This window comes from Lissotriton vulgaris, chromosome 7 (assembly GCF_964263255.1).
Source record: "Lissotriton vulgaris chromosome 7, aLisVul1.2, whole genome shotgun sequence".
Classification (NCBI taxonomy): Eukaryota; Metazoa; Chordata; class Amphibia; order Caudata; family Salamandridae; genus Lissotriton; species Lissotriton vulgaris.
Window position 1 is genome coordinate 941,245,411 of NC_141695.1, and position 18,806 is coordinate 941,264,216.

Below are 18,806 nucleotides of genomic sequence, written 5' to 3' on the forward strand. Positions count from 1 at the left end.
CAGGTTAATTAAGCCATGCCTGATGAACACAAGGCCCAAGTACTTACAAAATTTGCTGACCGTTATGTCTCGTTCTGTTTACTGCACTATTTAACTGAACCCCCTCCCTCTTTTTCTCTGTATCACTTCTGACCAGGCGATAACTGTTCGGCCTAAGAGCCATGCCACTTTCAATAGGCCCCAACTAATCTCATTCAGGAGTGTTGCTAATTAGTTGCCCCGCAGATAAATGACTGCTGTGTTCGGAGCCTTTCTGTCAGTTTTCTCTTTATTATTGAGACAAGCTGCACCCACCTAATGTCCAGAAGGCTGCTCCATTCTACGGTGGTGTCAGAACCCCATTTGGATGAATCTGGGGCAAGCAGGAGTAACTGGGCCCAAACCTAGGTGGAGGGGGGCGGGGGGTGAAGCCTTTTACTCCTGATTTAACAATCTACTATGGGTCCTGAGCAACTGGGTCAAGTACCCCTTCAGCACTTGGCTCTCAGTGGTAGTGCAGATCGAGTAGTCCATGACTTACCGGGGAGTTGGTAAATACAGGCAGGTGAACACAAGGTCACAGCTCAAAACACGGTCAGCAACATAAATACATTTTTGGCCAGTCATATAACTGCTTTTATGAACAAAGCAGTATTTATATACAAGCACAAAGTAAAATAGGGTATTCACAATAGGTCAGGGATCTATTGATTTAACAGGTGCGTTCATGAGTCCACTCCCCTATCGCTAGTGGTAGTGGTTATTCCACATTCACTGTAGGCAACATTCAGCCTAAGACCCACTAGCAGTCTGAGTCTCAGTATTCCCACTCTGACTCTCATGAAAGGTAAAAGTGTACCAGCTCCAAAGTGCTAGAAATGGGCGAGCCACTAAAAGCTTGAGCCAGACAACCTGCCTCTGCTCGAGGTCCTCTTGGACCCTCAAGCCCACCATGAGCTGAGCTTTAAGGTGGCTTCTGCCAACCTGCCACCCACACTCTACCATCATGCACCGAAAATTAAAAACAAAGCATAATCTTTAGGTATTAACAAAGCATAAATCTTTGGGATTAAAAAGGATAGAAAAAGGTAGACATCTAGAGGATGAATTTTATAATGTGAAACCAGAAAACCTGGGACTAATTGTGGCTTTCCTGCTATGAATACATTGTGTAATCCTTGACAAATACCATATTTTACAGAGCCTTCCTTTTCTTCTTCATATAAGAAAGTACCTTCCAATACTTGAGTTCAGGGTGTGCTGTAAAAAAATAATCTGATGTATTAAGGTAAAATGTTTCTGCATGTTAAAGAAACATCTTTTTTAAATTTAAAGAGACTATATTCCACATGATGCTTTTTGCATGATTTAGATCCCAACAATTTTCAGGGCTCGCTCGTGCACAGGTTCTTAGAGTCTAGCTAGTTCCCTATTAATTTGTTGGCTCGCCTGCCTCTATGGAGCGTTATATGGCAGGAAAGTTCCCCTGGGGCGTCTGGCTCATAAATCAGTCTTCCTCACAGCAGCAAGAACTGTACGACCAGAATCTCTGAGCATTCCCCCTTCAAAGTCAATGAAGCTGCAGTAGGTGTCTCAGGTGAGTGCTTCTCATGCTGCACTGGAGCAGCAGCAGTTGGGTGTCCTCGAGTTTCTCACACGCTGTCCTTCGGAAGAAGCAGCCAGGGGTCCTCAATGTTCCTCTGTTGCTGGTAAGTTTCCTGGGATCCTCCCCATAGGTGGGGGGAGAGGGAAGTTAGACACACCTGATGGTGGTTAACACTCAGGCCTTGGGCCCGCATTGGTCACCATAGCGGCCCACCGCGCACGACAGCAGTTTCGACCAGACCAAGCTCCTTGCATTTTCTTAGGGTCCCTCACAGCATAAGAGGTCACGGTTCTCACTCTACATATGGGCTACGGCCCAATCGGCACAGCAGCAATCTTCATGGCAGTCCCTTCTGGTATGCTAGGTTGCTGACTTGAATCAGCACACCGGCTACGGCCCAATCGCAGAGCAGCTATCTTCACGGTGGCCCCACCTGGCATATGGGGTTGCCCACTTCACTCTGCACAAGGGCTATGAGCCAATCGAAACAGAATCAATCTTCATTGTTGCCCCACCTAACATATGGGGTCGCTGACTTCACTGCACAAGGGCTACAACCTGATCCATACAGCAGAAATCTTCATGGAAGCCCCACCTGGCATATGGGGTGGCCGACTTCAAACCTTCAAATGGGCAATGACTCGATTGGTGCAGAAAAGTTCAGTGCTCACCTCACCCAACCCTCCTCTGGAATACGGGATCGCCGACTTTAACCTGCACATGGATAATGACCTGATTGGTGCGGCAGCCGTCTCCTCACACCTCCCTGCCAGGATCCAATTGTCAGGGTCCCCCACTGGTACTCACTCTCTTCAACACTCTATTCTTCCTCATAGGGCACACTGGTTTGGCAAGTAGGCAGGCATTGCTCCAGGGCAGGTGGTTTTGGAATCCCTGGGTGATGTTCCCTCACCCAGTTTGGAGAATGGCAGGCCTTGGCTCCCAGTCCTGGTCACAGGTAGAAGTCTTGCAGAGCTTCTCCACACACAGCCCGCCTGGCTGCTTGACAGTAGACTATTTTGGGAACCTCAAGCTCCCCTTCTTATAGTCCATTTCCAGACACCAGATGTGATTTAGAATCTGAATCTTTGAAGTTTCTGTTGGAGATCTGCTTCCTATTGAAATGCTCTGTCCTCTTCCCTGTCCTTCCCCCATAAAGCTGTCTGTCACAGCAGGAGTCACTCCAAATCTGATAGCACCACAGCACAGGCCATGGGAGTGACTAGAGGTTCACGTCTGGATGTCAGCCACAGTGATATGTGTATTAGAAGGTTACAGCAGGGCCTCAACCCTACTCTTTATGATTCAATTATCAGTCCCATCTCTGTCCTAAGATGAGCCCAGACCCCTTCCTTGTGACCATCGAAGTGTATGGGAGAAGCCTGGCTCTTCTTTCCTCCAGTGTTTTCCACCCAGCTTACAGGAAAGCAGCAAAACACAAATCTGCCTAGCGGGATTTCTCTACCTCCTTTCCTTATGTCTAACTGTGCTCACAGTCTTTTCTGTATGGTACCATTCACAGACACATATATATCCAGCAAATGCATACATGCACTGCATCATGCCAGCATTGTACCATTCACAGACACACGTATACCCAGCACATGTACAACACACATGCACTGCACAGCTCTACATATCCAGCCGATATAGGGCAAGGGTGAATTAAGCACACAGCAGCAGAACTTCAAATAAGTAAGCCTTCAGGCATCACTCTAGTGGCACAAATATAAAGACTTGTTCATGCCTACTCACCAATACACAGTATGCTTCATCCACCATACTTGTGCTGCTTAACTCCTGGTAAAAGCAGTAGCCTTTCACCACTATGAGGGTAGCCCTTTTGGCACTCCTCTCGGTCCAAAAAGGTTGCAATCAGTGATCCTTGTTCAGCAATGGCAACGCAATTCAGCATCAGGGATCCAGACATCATCATTACAGTTGGGGCACTCAGGACAAGAGTGCACATCCATGTGAGGGAATTGTTAGTCCCAACAGGTTGCATTTTTCCTGCTGGACATCCAAGGCAGCCTTCCTTTTGCTCTTGACAAGTACGAGTGACTAATCAACCATACTGTCCTTGCCTTTACTCGCATGTTGCCTGTCAAAAACACACAGGCTACGTGGGTGGGAGGTATGACATCTCTAAATGCAAACGTATGTATGTCCTCTAAGACTGGGAATGCCAGCCCTCAAGTGCCATAATCTCATACTTTTTAAAACAAAAGAGGCTCCCTGCTGGAGCTTTGTTTGTTATTGCCACACACCTTTCATTTACTTCATCTACTTGTTAAAAAGATGCAGAAAGAGCCCCCATGGGGGTTCCAGCAGTCAGTGGGGGGCTGGTTATCTTTAACTTTCACTGCTGCAACCCAACCTCAAGGAGGTGGTAGACACTGACCAGTTCCACACATCGAAGGATATGGCTAACAATGGAGTAGATAATATGACTATTGCGCTGTGTGGAAGAGGGATTTTTATGCATTGTCTGGAGAACAAAATACTGAAAATGTTTTCTCAGCTGAGAAGTCAGGGTTGTAAATAACTGCAAATATCAGGTTTTCTGCATCCCCAAAAACATGCATGCTATTCAAATGCAAACCTTGAAGAGGGGACTTTTTAAAGAATGCAAGGCTCCTGGGGCCATCTGTACAGGGGACATCAAGGGGCTAGGATATTAGTGGTGCATCCTCAGAGGGAGACCACCCAAGGTCAGGCTCCGGCAGGGTATCGGGGGAGGGGGAGGGGGGGATGATTCAAATAGACCCGAGGTCTTGTCTGCTCTCATTCACTGATGCCTCTATTTGAATTTTTTTCATGGTCGAGGTTAAAGACAGAGCCATTACTACTACTGTTATAAGCTGGCTTTAGGTATTGTTCATCCTCAATGGGCCTCCAGGATCATGTGGATCTTGGACCCGATGGACTGTCCAAGAACTGTAGGGGTGTATGATAGAGCGGAGACTTTCAACCCAAGGTTATGAACAGTGTCACAGAGCTGCTAACTCACACTTTGCCCACATGTGCCACCCCCATATTGGCTATTCCTACATAGTCACCTGGTGAACAACCAATATCACATGGTGAGCACCAGGTGAGCTTGAATCCCCTACTTGGAGTGGGTTTCCTACTCATATATGGAGGATTTGTTGGCAGGTCTGATAACTGATGAAAAGGTAATTTTAAGTGCTATTTTTAAGGGAGAAAGCTTAGTGAAGCAGCACAGACCAGTTGGATGGGAGGAAATTGATGTAGCTCCACACTCCTGCCCATCTGGGTGGGAGGAACTGCTTCAGACAGCGGTAGATCACAATATGTTTAGGCAGCAGCTGCCTGAGGTACAGCATCCCACGTCTGAATTTCCCCCATGAGAAAGTAACAACTTTGAGAGTCACTCTCCCTGCAATAAGGTAGGTAAAGGGGTATAAAGAGGTGTCAGCAATGATATTTTTCACCTGACTGGCACAGAGAATAAAAGTCAATATTTATCCCAGCGATCTCTCGCTCATGATCCAAAGTGGACCAAGTAGCACGCTAGCAGTCCGCCGAACGCACTTTGCCACCTCGTCAGCATATGAAGCAGCATAAATGCAATTTTCAAAATAATGCAGGCAGGCAGTGGCAGGAGGACTTGCCATGTCTAATACAGTACCAAAGTCTCAATTTGAAAACTCCTCAGGAATCATGGTTTCGCACCTGTTAAAGGTGAGAGGTGGCATAGAGAGGGCATCAGGTGTCCAACATATTGCCAAAGGCAATCTTAGAAAAGAGGTCCTCATTCGGGCTGGCCAAACGCAGAAAAAAGAATGAATGCTCTTGAAAAAAATATAGTGTCCTTGGCTAAACGTTTCAGGCTGTAATAATCTCTGTGATTTGCTTGTTAATAGATATCCCGATCCACCCAAGCCTTTGACGTATTTATACAATGGAAGTTCTGGTTTTGTATCACTTCCACATGACCTCAGTTTCAGCTCCAATAAAGTCCAGATTGGTCTTCTGCATCCAGCCTTGAAGGACCAACTTGCAGTCAGTCTGAGATGGTTCGCCATCCCCCTTTCCAGATGCACCACAGGATGGGCATCATCAACATATATCTGATAATTTTGCTATTTCCCAGGTAACTCAACAAGCAGCTTCATAAACATATAACACAAATCTGTGGAAAGACACTACCACAGAGGTGCTCGACAGTTCAAGATGCTCAGAGAGCAGAAGTACCAATTTGAGTTGGTCATTACTTTTCTCTCATTAAATAATGAGCCACTCTGACTTTGGCTTTGTTGGTGATTCCAGCTACTCCTTCCAAATTTCTCCTGCAGAAAAATGTGATCAACAATATTGAAGGCAGGCAACAACATCAGCAAAAGTAGTGTTCCCTGGAAAAACACCACCCCTACATCCAAAAGACGATCTTTGATATCAGCCAATGTTGTTGACTACATTCGGTGTTCCAGTAAAAGGCCAGACTGACCAGGCTTCACAGAACCTGGTGAATCTCTAAGTGCCTTTACTGATTCTTGTCAACTGCAGGCTCCATCACCTTCCTCGAAAGGGATAAGATGGATATGGGACAATAGCACAATTGGCTGTGAGGATATAAGGCCTTTTTCAAGGGGGTACTACTGCGGAAATCTTTTAACAAGAAGGTACTTCTCCTGACCCGATTATTTGAGGATATGGGGTTGAACGGGACTGACATTATCTGACCTGATGGACTTTCTCTGCAGACAATATTTACATTTCCGTATTTCTTATATTTACTTATAGAGGTAAAATGAAGTTATTTCACAAAAACTCATCAATTTTTCTGCCTTAACAGAACAATTGCTAATGTTTAGCTGATTTGTGCTGTGTTTAAGTAACAATGGCACCCCTATCTGCCCACATGGACCAGGGTAGTATGTATCAATATAACAATTTTCCAGTAGGATTCATGCAAAAGCAATACCTTCTTATGTGTCTTAGAAAGAACCCAGAGTTACTCAGACTTATTCATAAGACCAACATTAAGTACAAAGAAAACAAAACACAGGACTGATACAGGTTGCATTTTGTAATATTTTGACTCCAATCAAGTAAAATATGTAATTAAATAAGTGATCATCGTGTAGATGATAGTGTTCTCCAATGGTGATTATACATAACAAGAACGCTGTACAATTCCCAACGGTTGTATGCATTGATTGATAAAATTTATAACAGGGTTTGCATATGTCAGTGTGGAATTCCTTGCAGTTAAATTACACGTAACAACCAAGAGGGAGGGTTTGTCGATGTTTCAACCTGGCATGACTATTTGGGTCCCTTTAGGAAGTAGACATCTTCCTACCTGGCCTGTTCCAGTCAAGTGTTTCGGTATCGGAGTGTATTCTTTAAGACAAGCACCAATCCTCTTCACATCAAATGTGACGAAGCTGGTTCCATACAGACCAAACTACTATCAATATTGAGGCAAAAATGCCCAAATAATCATTTCAATGTATTCATCAACAAGAACGCGGTGGAGCTAATCTCACTCCATTCGGCACAATTGAATTGTGGAGACAAAGAAGGTTAAGATGGATATGGGCAAATAGTATAATCGGACAGAGGACATGAGGCCTTTTTAAGTGGGTACCACTACAGACATCTATAGAGAAGAAGGGACTTCTCCTAACTCCATTATTTGATTCATGTTTACAGGCTATGGGATTGAAGAGGACAGAAAATTCTCTGACCTGATGGACTATCTCTGCGGACAATATTTACGTTTACTTATTACTTACATTTACTAATAGAGATAAAAGGGAGTTCTTTGCAAAAAACACAACTTTTTCTGCCTTAACAGAACAATAGCTAATGCCTACCTGATTTGTGCAGCAATATCCCAAGACAAGGTACTCTCAGCCTCCCATCTGTCTGAGAGTGGAAATATGAGTACCAATCATGTTTGCACATTTTTAATTCTGTTGCCTGTTTGCTGTGCTTTTATGGTCATTTCTACTATGAACCGAATAAAGCTTCATGAACTGAACTGAGTACCATTTTATTAGGCAATAGAACCATCTGTTGTTTACGATATTGAGAAACGGCTGTAGCACTATTACAAACAAGTTATTATTATAATTATAATTATGATTTTATTTTGATTATTCTAGTTATTATTACCTTGAACCTTCTTTACATGTAGAAGCAATCCTTGTTTCCCTCCCACCCCACTCCCCCTGAATAAACATGCTTTACATCTGCGTACATTGACATAATGTAAGGTTGGAAAACAGATCAGTGGCCTGACGCGCCAGCTGCATCCCTGCACCGGTCACTCAGTCATTCATCCTTCTTACTTTAAAAAAAATGAGTGCCATGAATTTGTCAAGAAACATTTATTTACAACAGAGCTGCAAGACTGTGGCAGCAGGTACTATATAAAAAACATCATTAATAACACACATGTGTTTACATTTCTCATGATCAGGCTGGAGATAAAATGTCATTTAGGGTTTTCCAGCTTTCACTATTGTTGGCATCAAGGCAGCATTGAGGGGTTGTCCGAACTCCCAAAAGGAAGTCACATACAAAGTCTCAGCAATTAACTAAAATGAACCCCCTATTCAGAAATGTACATCAAACTGCAAGAATCAGACACAATGAAAACACACTGTACATCATTCCCAGACCCTTAACATGTTTGTTGGGTTTGGGGGGTTGCTACAGAGATGCCCAGCTGTGCCGCCCAGGGATCCCCAGGATACTTTTATGGAATGTTGCGAAGGTGTGCAGATTGCTAGAGAGTTCACTATATTTTCACCCATCATATGCAATTGGAAATAAGAAGCCATTTTGTTTGGTTCATGCACCAGTTGAGGATATCCCTGTGTAAATGTTCTATTGGGACCAGGTTTTAAAACCAGGGAAGGCGATCCCAGACTATAAATGAGAAGAAGTAACACACCCTGTGTCATCTCGATCTGCAGAAAATACAAGTCAGGGATATAAGGCACATGTTGAAAAGATCTGGCTACAGCCTGCAGATCACTCTCCAAATCCAAGTAGTGTTGACACTACCAGTGAGGGCAGTTGATTAAGCTTTTATTGTTCAATTACTTCAAATCATTACAATATACTATCAATATTAAAAGAAAGAGAGTTAAAATCCCATGCATGTTACTCCAAACTGGTAGGGCATTAAACCTTAAAACTAATATCACAATCTGGTTATAAAGTACAAGTGCAAATGCATTAGAGTTAAAAGGGAGGTTTGTCCAAGACTCTCTTGCTTGCTAGCCAACTGGGTTCTTTTTGTGGCTCTATTTTCAGCGACAGTGCGGCTCGAATTGATTCTATAAATTCCCCCAGATGCTATTTGAGCTGTATTGGAAGAGAAACATAAGTCTGAGACTTCTCTGCATTGTACAAGGCCTTGGGCTCTGCAGATAGGAAGAACTAGTCGGTGCCTCTCGCTGGCTAACTTAGGACAACAGCACAGCAGATGGAGACAGGGTTCCTGATGGTAATTACAGAGTCGGCATGCGGCTAAATTGTCCTGCCGGGCCCAACCTTGATTAAAGTCCACAATGGGCAATCAAGAAGTCTTGTGTAGGTGATATTTTTTCGGGCTGGGACTGTCAGTGCTAGCTCGAAATAAGGCCACTATGTAGGAGGTGGCCAGTGATGTGAAATTGGATTGATGGTGTAAGCTTTCCAGATCTCTTTCATGTGATATTTTCTTAGCCATTCTGTTCACTGCTCTTTTCCCTGCAGCTACTGGAATGTTTGAATTGTCCAAGTTTTGCACATCAATTTCTAACAATGTTGTGGCTGCTGTCATCTGCACCTGTCATAGAGATCCACTTTCTTCGAAGATGGTTTTAATTTGCGATTTCAAATACGTTGCTACTACCAGTGAGGGATACACACTTTCTATACTTGTCACAACCCATAGGTCTGCTGACTGAGTTCAAGCACCTGTTGCAGAAATTTGTGGTATAATAGTAAAATAGATAGCACTGCTTATACACCCCTCCCTCTAGGCAGCGAGGAACACAGCGCGGGAGGGTAAGGCACAGGGCTCAGAGGTCTTTTTGCAAAATATAGACAGAAGGCTTAAATCCAAGCAGAATCAATGGTGCCTAGTACTGAGATTGACACGAAAACATCCTGCTACATTCCCATTTCTACAGCTATGAGTGTAACTTGATGAATTAGCGTCCCTGTTGCAGAGGCCCAGTTGTAGCATTGCAATCATAGGTTTGAATTGATGTGGGCGAACTCATCATACCCATCGCACCTTCGCATTCATCTCTCCCTTGTGTGTGTCATGTCGTTTGGGGCCCACTGGTCTGCAAGATGAGTAGCGACCATAGCCTCTGTTTCCCTGGTGGAAGGCAGCACCCCATATTAGAGACCCCCCACCAGGCAGACAACAGTCTCTGTACTACCAGCTGGGCTGCAACAGCGCCCCGTTGAAGGCCCTGAAGCTTTGCCAAAAGGATGCAATTTTGATGCACCCACTTGGCAAAGTTTTTGTTTTTATTAACAAACTTCCTAAGCAGGGTTGTATTGAAAAACAAAACATCAGTGGCCTGGCATGCTGGAGTTTTCTCACAGAGCATGTCAGTCATTTCCTTTTTTTCTGTTCAGGGCCACGAGCTTATGCCTGGCTCCTAAACAGGGGAAATGAGTGTCATAACAACCCAGCCAACCCGGATGGAATGTAGACTGTTGGCCCGGTCGCGAATTGGCTGTTGACCAGTGAGTCAGCTGAGACTCGGAGGCAGAAACCTGCTGCTCCGCCCACCGCTGAACTGGGGGAGGGGTGGCCTTCGAGTTTGGGGGGACAGTACAGGTGCTGCTTTTGGGCAGACGCCCCTCATTCACTAAATGTTTTAATTGCTTCCTTCGTTGACTAATGTACTTTCTCATGGGACAGTTTAAACCTACCAGCTACGAGTTTAATTCTTTGTAGCAATGGCTTATCCTCTCAGTCCTCACAGGGTCGATACACTGGGGGTCATTAAACTGGGAGACAGCGCCTCTTATGGACGCCAAATGAAGGACACCGGTTTGTAGTCTGCTCTATATAGACTGTTAATACCAATACCCATGATTTAAAAAATTAAATCATGTTCCTCCGTGCACCTCACCGGGGAATTCAGTTTTTATAATATTTAGGAAACCACTATTGCAGTCGCACAAATATTTTACATACAGCATTGCACAGCACAGACGTTTAGAGAGAGAAAATTAATTGACAATCAAATAGAGTTTAAAACACTAGGGCACGCCTTTCTCAGTTCTTAGTTGCCAAGACTAAAAAAGAAAGCATGACAGTTCAGCAAACGCTAGAAGTCTCCCATGAAGCAAAGGGAATGCGGAGTGGCCCCTCTTAAGCCCCCGCTCTCCTTTTCTCTGGTGCATCCAGCCATCACCTTGAACGAGAGAGAAGTTCGGCTTCACACATACATTAATAGGAAACGTGTGAGATAACAGAGTTGCTTCACTCAGTGTTCCTGTGGCGCGGCCGTCTAGTCATCTGATGTCTATTTCTGCACGCCATCGGGTGGCTGCCCTGTTTCTTGCTGTAGAATCTTTGAAGTGAAGCTGCCACCCACGGCACGCGCTGCCAACAGTCCTCGGGTGTCAGTGCCAGCTCTGTTGGCTCTGTGCTTCACCTTGGTCTGCTCTGAATCCTTGCACCGCAGACTGCTCGCTTTTAAATGGTCTGGGATGAAACCCTCACCACGAGACTGGGGTTACTGTTGAGTGTATTGCTTTATTTTGGGGTGCTGAGGAGGGCTGCAAATCGCGTTTGGGTGACCACGTCACAGCTCTGGACAGATTACCACACAATCAGATGAAAGTGGTATACCATAACCTAAAGTAAGGGCTAATCCAATTTATCCACGTATGATTCCAGTGGGGCAAAGGCCTCATAGAAGAGGCAGCTAAGCCTACTAGGGTGGCTTGCAAGGTGGGGAAAAGTCTGTTCTAGGCAGCTGGCTGGCTAGTCTTGGGTCAAAGCACGAGAAATGGAGGCTAGCTGAAGGGAGGGAGCTATGCCTGCCTCCCTGCTTAAGAAGACGTGCTTGTCCGCTTCCTCAATAAGAGGTGACTGCCCTCGTGAGGTAGTGCTTGTCTGCCTGCTCATGAACAGGTGGGTGTTTATGACGTGCTGAATTTGAGAAAGTCACTTTGCAGGCAAACAGGCAGCGGCAAAGTGTTTCACAGAGACGTGCCTCGCACACGAAGGAACCTTCCTTCAAATTTCGTGTAATGAGTAATTTAACCTTCTGCATGGTAACAATAGGCGAACGGTTTTGTGGATGAGACAAAGTATAATGCCTTATTGAGCTGGAAAGCGAGTATTATCTGAGTTCGGAAAATGCAGTAGACACCCAAGTTATCTTAATAGCAAAACTGTTCTCTTGCACCTGTTCAGTCAACCTTCTGACTAATGTTTTGGTGTTCGACCGGTGTGTATAGATTTGGACATACAGAGATGAGATCATCTCCGCTTTACAAGTTAAGCCTCTGGCGCCACCTAGCGGTGGGAGCTGCGAACGTGCCACCCTCGAGTGTTTTTCCCCTCCGTTGACAATATTTCAGTATTATTGTAATAGCTGTCGGGCAGAGCCGTGGTGGCTTTGGGAAATGAGATAATAGCAGGCGATCTCATACAAGGCAATGAGACGTTTCTGTGACAACCGCAAGAAAACCGTCTGCCTTCCCTCTCACCGCTGTAATCAACACAAAAGAACCCCATTCCCCGGAATTAAAAAGAACCAATAACAGCGAGAGGGTCAAGGATGTAATTGGTGTTTCTTAGAAACGATGCTCTGCCTGGCAGAGCCGGCATCACTTTATTTTATTTCATTTCTTTTCTTCACGCTTTGATACTATCAGCGTGCGCAGTTGCAATTATCTGGTCGCAGACAAACAATGCTTGAGAGACAACAGCAGCCTACTTAAACGCGCCCAATAAGGGACCGAAATTCCTCCCACCTTCGAGTGAAGCGCCCTCCCAGAGGGTGGGTGTTATGAAAGGTATAAAGGTTTCCCTCGCCATAAATCACAGCAACTTGGAAGTTGTCAGGCTTGGGCGCATCTTGCTCTGCAAGCCACGCGCTTCGGGCCCTTTACCAGCAATGGCACAATTTTTTCGGGGGGGGGGGGGGGGCGGGGAGGGGGGAGAATAGATTGCAACGGGAGCTCAGTGCTGTCCTTTGCCTGTGCTTTTTTCAAAGCAGGCGCGGTAATGGGTTTCAGTAGACGGAATAAAAGCCGGTGTTACCGGACCAGCAAAATTAAAGCCAGCCACTGCCTTCCCTGGGCTCTCTCGTAATTAAAAATAGCGGGGGGCTTATAGAAAAATAGCTCAACCAGTAAATGGCGCGCTTGAGGGTTCCCTCCGTCCAACGTAAGTGCGCCGCAGATCGCATTTTGTTAAAGTTGTGTGTGATTTCCTGAGCCCAGGAATTTCGGTAATGCAGTTTAGCATGCCCCCTTTTCACCAACACAGGAGGATTTTACGGATGTCAGAGTTTCCCAGACTGCTCCAGACCCTATTCCAAGTACCTTTAGACTGGGTATATAGCTCTGTGGGTTCGGGCATCTATGCCAGTGATCGCTCATCCTTTATTCTCGAATCAATGGCTCAGCCTTTCATCTAGGTTAAGTATATCCAACGAGTACACTGTACTCATATAGCGCCAATATTTACAAAGATAGGAAACACCAATAACGATATTAAAAGAAATATTCCTATGAGAGGAAGAGAGGACCAGTAGAAATGGAGACTTCTCACCACAGGCAACTTTGTATCTAATAAGATAGCTCCTTCGGTGGGGTAGAACCATCATGAAATCTGGAGTGGCCACAACACCGTGAGCAGTGTTTCCACTGAAATATAGAAGTGCAGGTACTCCTTCTCCCAAGGCACCTGTTTGCTACTGAGAAGTGCTGGTACTCTCCAGTAATGCAATATACCAATGCTCAGAAGTGTGGGCAAGTAAGACATGTCACTACTCTCCCTTGCAAACGTAAGAAGTTTAGTCACTCTCCTTTGCAAATGTAAGAAGTGTCAGTACTCTCCCTTCCAAATCTAAGAAGTGTCAGTACTCTCCCATCCAAATCTAAGACGTGTCAGTACTCTCCCATCCAAATCTAAGAAGTGTCAGTACTCTCCCATCCAAATCTAAGAAGTGTCAGTACTCTCCCATCCAAATCTAAGAAGTGTCAGTACTCTCCCATCCAAATCTAAGAAGTGTAGGCACTCTCCCTTGCAAATGTAAGAAGTGTAGGTACTCTCCCTTGCAAATGTAAGAAGTGTCAGTACTCTCCCATCCAAATCTAAGAAGTGTGGGCACTCTCCCTTGCAAATGTAAGAAGTGTAGGCACTCTCCCTTGCAAATGTTAGAAGTGTCAGTAGTCTCCCATCCAAATCTAAGAAGTGTTGGTACTCTCCCATCCAAATCTAATAAGTGTAGGCACTCTCCCTTCCAAATCTAAGAAGTGTTGGCACTCTCCCATCCAAATCTAATAAGTGTAGGCACTCTCCCTTCCAACTCTAAGTGTTGGTACTCTCCCATCCAAATCTAATAAGTGTAGGCACTCTCCCTTCCAAATGTAAGAAGTGTAGGTTCTCTCCCTTGCAAATGTAAGAAGTGAAGGCACTCTCCCTTGCAAATGTAAGAAGTGAAGGCACTCTCCCTTGCAAATGTAAGAAGTGTAGGTACTCTTCCTTGCAAATGTAAGAAGTGAGGGTACTTAGTACCCTAAAGTACCTCCCCATTTAGGATCAAAACATCGACAGCTGAGTATGTATACATTTTCTATATCTAACTCCACTTCTGTGTACCTCGACAATGCATGCAGTAAGTGTGTGTGGAGTTGAGGATAGCAAATCTATAGTTACCAATGTGCACTTCTGTACCATCCTGAAAGTATGGATTTCAGTATTTTGGTCACGATATTGTGGCAACTTGATATCCCATCATGGATATTCCGGACCATTCCCTGGGTAAACACATCCATTCCCATTTCACATAGCAACATCATTGAATCCCTTCCCAGCCAGGGGCGTAGCTAGGGCGAGGGGCGGGGTCCGCCCCAGGCCGCACTTTTTTGGGTCGCCAGCACTTTGTGAGGTGAGCAGTTTTGGCAAGCACAAGGTAAGTGTTTTTTTATTTTATAGGCCCTCCTCGTTTGCTGTTGGCTCCTCCCCCCATGCTCTTACCTGCCCTGGCTGTCACTGGGCGGAAACTCAAAGCTCTAGCTACGCCACTGATCCCAGACTTTCATCCTCCTGGCTTCCATGAAATGAGCACATCTGTATTAGCACATTTCTTTTCACAGCGCTGTAAAGGCATACACTTGTATAAAGAGTGCTATATATAATTAACCACACTAGAATCATTATTTATACAAAAATGAAGTGTCACTGTAATCATCATTCGAGGCAACGTGTCTACCACTTCTTTTGGTCGCAGGTTCATTCTCTCACTCAGCCCTCCATCCTTCATTTGTAGGAAAATTACAACTCCAGGCATTTCCCAAGTCTGTGGCAACAATCACTAGAGTTTGTATAAAAAAAGTGGAATGAGAGGGGTGGGGTAGGGGTGGTGTTTCCCAGGCAGGCAAAGAGACTCACACACATGTTTTACCCTGTCCACTGATTCTATAGTGCCAAGAAGCCTTTAGGTGTACTCTCAGCTGCACAAATCCCATCAAAAGGAATCGAGGTCAGTGGTTCAATGGGCCTACTGCATAGATTTTCTTCGAACCTATTTTGTAGGTTCGAATCACCTGCTTAACCTTTCATTCTTGTGAAAATGATGAAATGAGTACCATTAAAGTGAAGTATTAGTTGCCCCTGGAATTGGCAGACAAGCAGCAACAGGTTGCAAGCATGTAAAGATTAGGAGTTGAGGGAGAGGAGGGATTGCCAGGGGTCAAACAACTATCCAACAGGTGTTAATTTGAAAACATTCAGTGTTTTAAAACATCTTAGTGCGCAGAGGCCTGTGTAGGTAGGTGCCAGGGATGGTTACCTCGTTGGCGGCGTTGATGTTGGCATTGTTGACGACCTGGTGCTTCTGGGCCTTCTCGGGCTTCTCCTCGTTGTTCTGCGGGGTGAGCGGGCTGTAGGGCTTCAGGAACATGAAGTCACTTTTGGCGGACTCGGGGGTCAGGCAGACTTTGTAGCAGTAGTTCTGGGGGCCCCCGGGCCCGTTTTCGCTGCAGCCGGTCTGCACCTTGTTCCCGGCTGAGATCTGCAGGTTGATGTTGGAGCGGTCGAAGTCCTCCTGGGAGGGGCTGGTCCTCTCGCAGTCGCAGCAGGAGGCCAGGGGCTGTGGGCAGCAGTAGGTCGGGGGGAAATGTCCGTCCTTGTGGCACTTGATGGCTGCCAGGACAATGATGGCCACCAAGAAGGTGAAGGAGACGCAGCCCAGGGAGATGATGAGGTAGAGAGTCAGGTTGGACGGGGTTGGGTCTGAGTTGAGGGTGAGGTCTCCAAACTCGGACAGCGTCTCGGGCAGGCTGTCCACCACTGACAGGAGGATGGAGACGGTGGCGGACAGAGGGGGCTGCCCGCCATCCCGCACCAGGACAACCAGGTGCTGCCGGGTGGCGTCCCGCTCCGTCAGGGCCCGGATGGTCCTCAGCTCGCCCGTGTAGAGAGCCACACTGAAGAGCCCGGGCTCCGTGGCCTGCACGATCTGGTAGGAAAGCCGCGAGTTCTGGCCCGAGTCCGCGTCCAGCGCAGAGACCCGTCCCACCAAGTACCCCGGGTCCGCCGACCTGGACAGGATGTCCGTGGCCACACTCCCGTTGCTGGGCAGCGGGGAGATGATCACAGGCGGGTTGTCGTTCTGGTCCAGGATGTAGACGTTGACCGTCACGTTGCTGCTCAGTGGCGGGAAGCCAGCATCTTGCGCCTGGACCCGAATCTGGAAGTTGCGGATCCGCTCGAAGTCGAAGGAGCGCAGGGCGTAGATGTTGCCGCTGTCCGAGTTGATGGAGACGTAGGTGGAGACGGGCATGCCCTGGATCTGCCCCTCCACGATGGAGTAGGACAGGTAGGCGTTCTGCTGGCCGTCCGGGTCTAGGGCGCTGACCGAGCAGATGGACGCCCCCGGGGGGTTGTTCTCAGGCACATACACGGTGTAGGTGGGCTGCACGAAGGTGGGCGCGTTGTCGTTGACGTCCGTCACCTGCACGGTGAGGGTCTTCCTGGTCATGAGGGGCGGCGAGCCGAAGTCCCGGGCGCTGATGGAGACGTTGTACTCGGGCACCGTCTCCCGGTCCAGGGGCCCGTCGGTCACCAGGGTGTAGTAGTTCTGGTAGGAGGGGTGCAGCCGGAAGGGGATGCCCCCGGGGATCTGGCAGTCCACCCTCCCGTTGTCCCCGGAGTCCCTGTCCAGCACGCTGATGACCGCGATCACCGTGCCCGGAGGGGCGTCCTCCATCACCGGGGTGGACACGGAGGTGAGCAGCACCTCGGGCGCGTTGTCGTTGACGTCCAGCAGGTCCACCAGCACCCTGCAGTGCACGGCCACGGCGGAGGGCCCGCGGTCCTTGGCCTGCACGTACAGCTCATAGAGGCTCGCCTTCTCGTAGTCCAGCACCCCCTTCACCCTCACCTGCCCACTCCGGGGCTCCACCAGGAAGAGGTCCCGCACCCTCTGGGGGGCGTGCCCGCTGAAGGAGTACTCCACCTCGCCGTTGGGGCCCTCGTCCAGGTCGGTGGCGTTCAGCTTGATGACCATGGTGCCCCGGGGGGCGTTCTCCCTCAGGCTGACCCGGTAGGAGGGCCGGTCGAAGGTGGGCACGTTGTCGTTGGCATCCAGGACGCTGACGGTGATGAGCGCCGTCCCGGAGCGCTCGGGCAGCCCCCCGTCCACGGCGGTGAGGAGCACACGGTGCGTCCGCTGGCGCTCGCGGTCCAGGGCACGCTCCAGCACCAGCTCCGCGAACTTGCTGCCGTCGGTGCGCGTCTGCACCTCCAGCGAGAAGAAGGAGTTGGGGCTCAGCCGGTAGGTCCGCAGCGAGTTGTTGCCCACGTCCGGGTCCTGGGCGCTCTCGAGCGGGAAGCGCGCCCCCGGGGCGGCCAGCTCGGTGACCTCCAGCACATAGTCGTGCCAGGGGAAGCTGGGCGCGTTGTCGTTGATGTCCAGCACCTCCACCTCCACACGGTACAGCTCCAGCGGGTTCTCCAGGACCACCTGCAGGTGCAGGGCGCAGGGCCCGCCGCCCAGCTCGCAAACTTCCTCGCGGTCGATCTTCTCGTTGATGAAGAGGATGCCGTTCTCCAGGTTGACCTCCAGGTGCTGCCGGCTGCCCGCCCCGGGCACGATCCGGAAGCGCCGGGAGCCCAGCTGAGACACGTCCAGCCCCAGGTCCTCGGCGATGTTCCCCACGAAGGCGCCGTGCTCCAGCTCCTCGGGCACCGAGTAGCGGATCTGTGCCCCCGCCGGGCACCAGCAGCAGCAGGTGAGGAGGACCAGCAGGAGCCGCCTGGCACCAGCCCACCTCCTCAGCAGGGAGGACATGGCAGCCTCTGGGAAGTGCGGAGCTTCAGAGGAGAGCGGGCAGCAACCTGAGGATCGGGCGCGCCTCTCCCCCTGGCAGACGGGAGAACAACACTTCCCAAAATCTCCGCTAAGGCATTGTAATGGGAGGGGGTGAGGGGTAGATGTGATGGATAATAGGAACCAGAAAGAGAAGGGAAAAGTATGACAAACAGAGAGGGTGAAGAAGGAAGAGAAAGGAGAAAATGAACAAGGAAAGTCGAAAAGACGAGGGCAAGGAGAGGCAAAGAAGAATGGAGAGAAATAAAAACAAGGGGAAAGTAGAAGTGAACGAATGAGGTAGGGGCGGGGCGTCCAGAAAGAAACACTAAGCAGATGTGGAAAGATGAGGAAAAGAAGGATCGCAGGAAGAAGGGAGCGCGAGAGCAGAAAAAACAGGAGAAAGGAGCTAGAAGAAACTCTGAAAGATACAAGGAATGATGCTCGTGGATGAAGGAGATAAGCGAAGGAGGATAGAAGGAAGCAAGGAAGACAAGAAAGGGGGAGAGGCGGGGGCAGCTGGGGGCAGCAGAGCTTCCGTCGAGGGCAGTCTCTCTCCCAGGAGCTGCCAGTAAATGTCTCACCACTTGGGCAGCTTTTAATACTTTGATTTCCAACTCTTGCAGACACGGCGCGGGGAGGGGGTGCGAGGGCACATTTCAGCACTGCATTGG

General features: G+C 48.1%; 1 protein-coding gene across 1 annotated transcript in view; it reads right to left on the reverse strand.

Annotated features, from left to right (window-relative positions):
• LOC147702782 (protocadherin-10-like) overlaps window positions 1–18,459 on the reverse strand; it is a 296,015-nt gene extending 277,556 nt beyond the window's left edge. The window contains exon 1 of the mRNA XM_086928823.1: window positions 15,613–18,459. Within this exon, the coding sequence (XP_086784949.1) occupies window positions 15,613–18,114 (2,502 nt within the window). The 5' untranslated portion in view covers window positions 18,115–18,459. The remainder of the gene's footprint in view (window positions 1–15,612) is intronic.
• Between the last annotated feature and the right edge of the window lie 347 nt (window positions 18,460–18,806).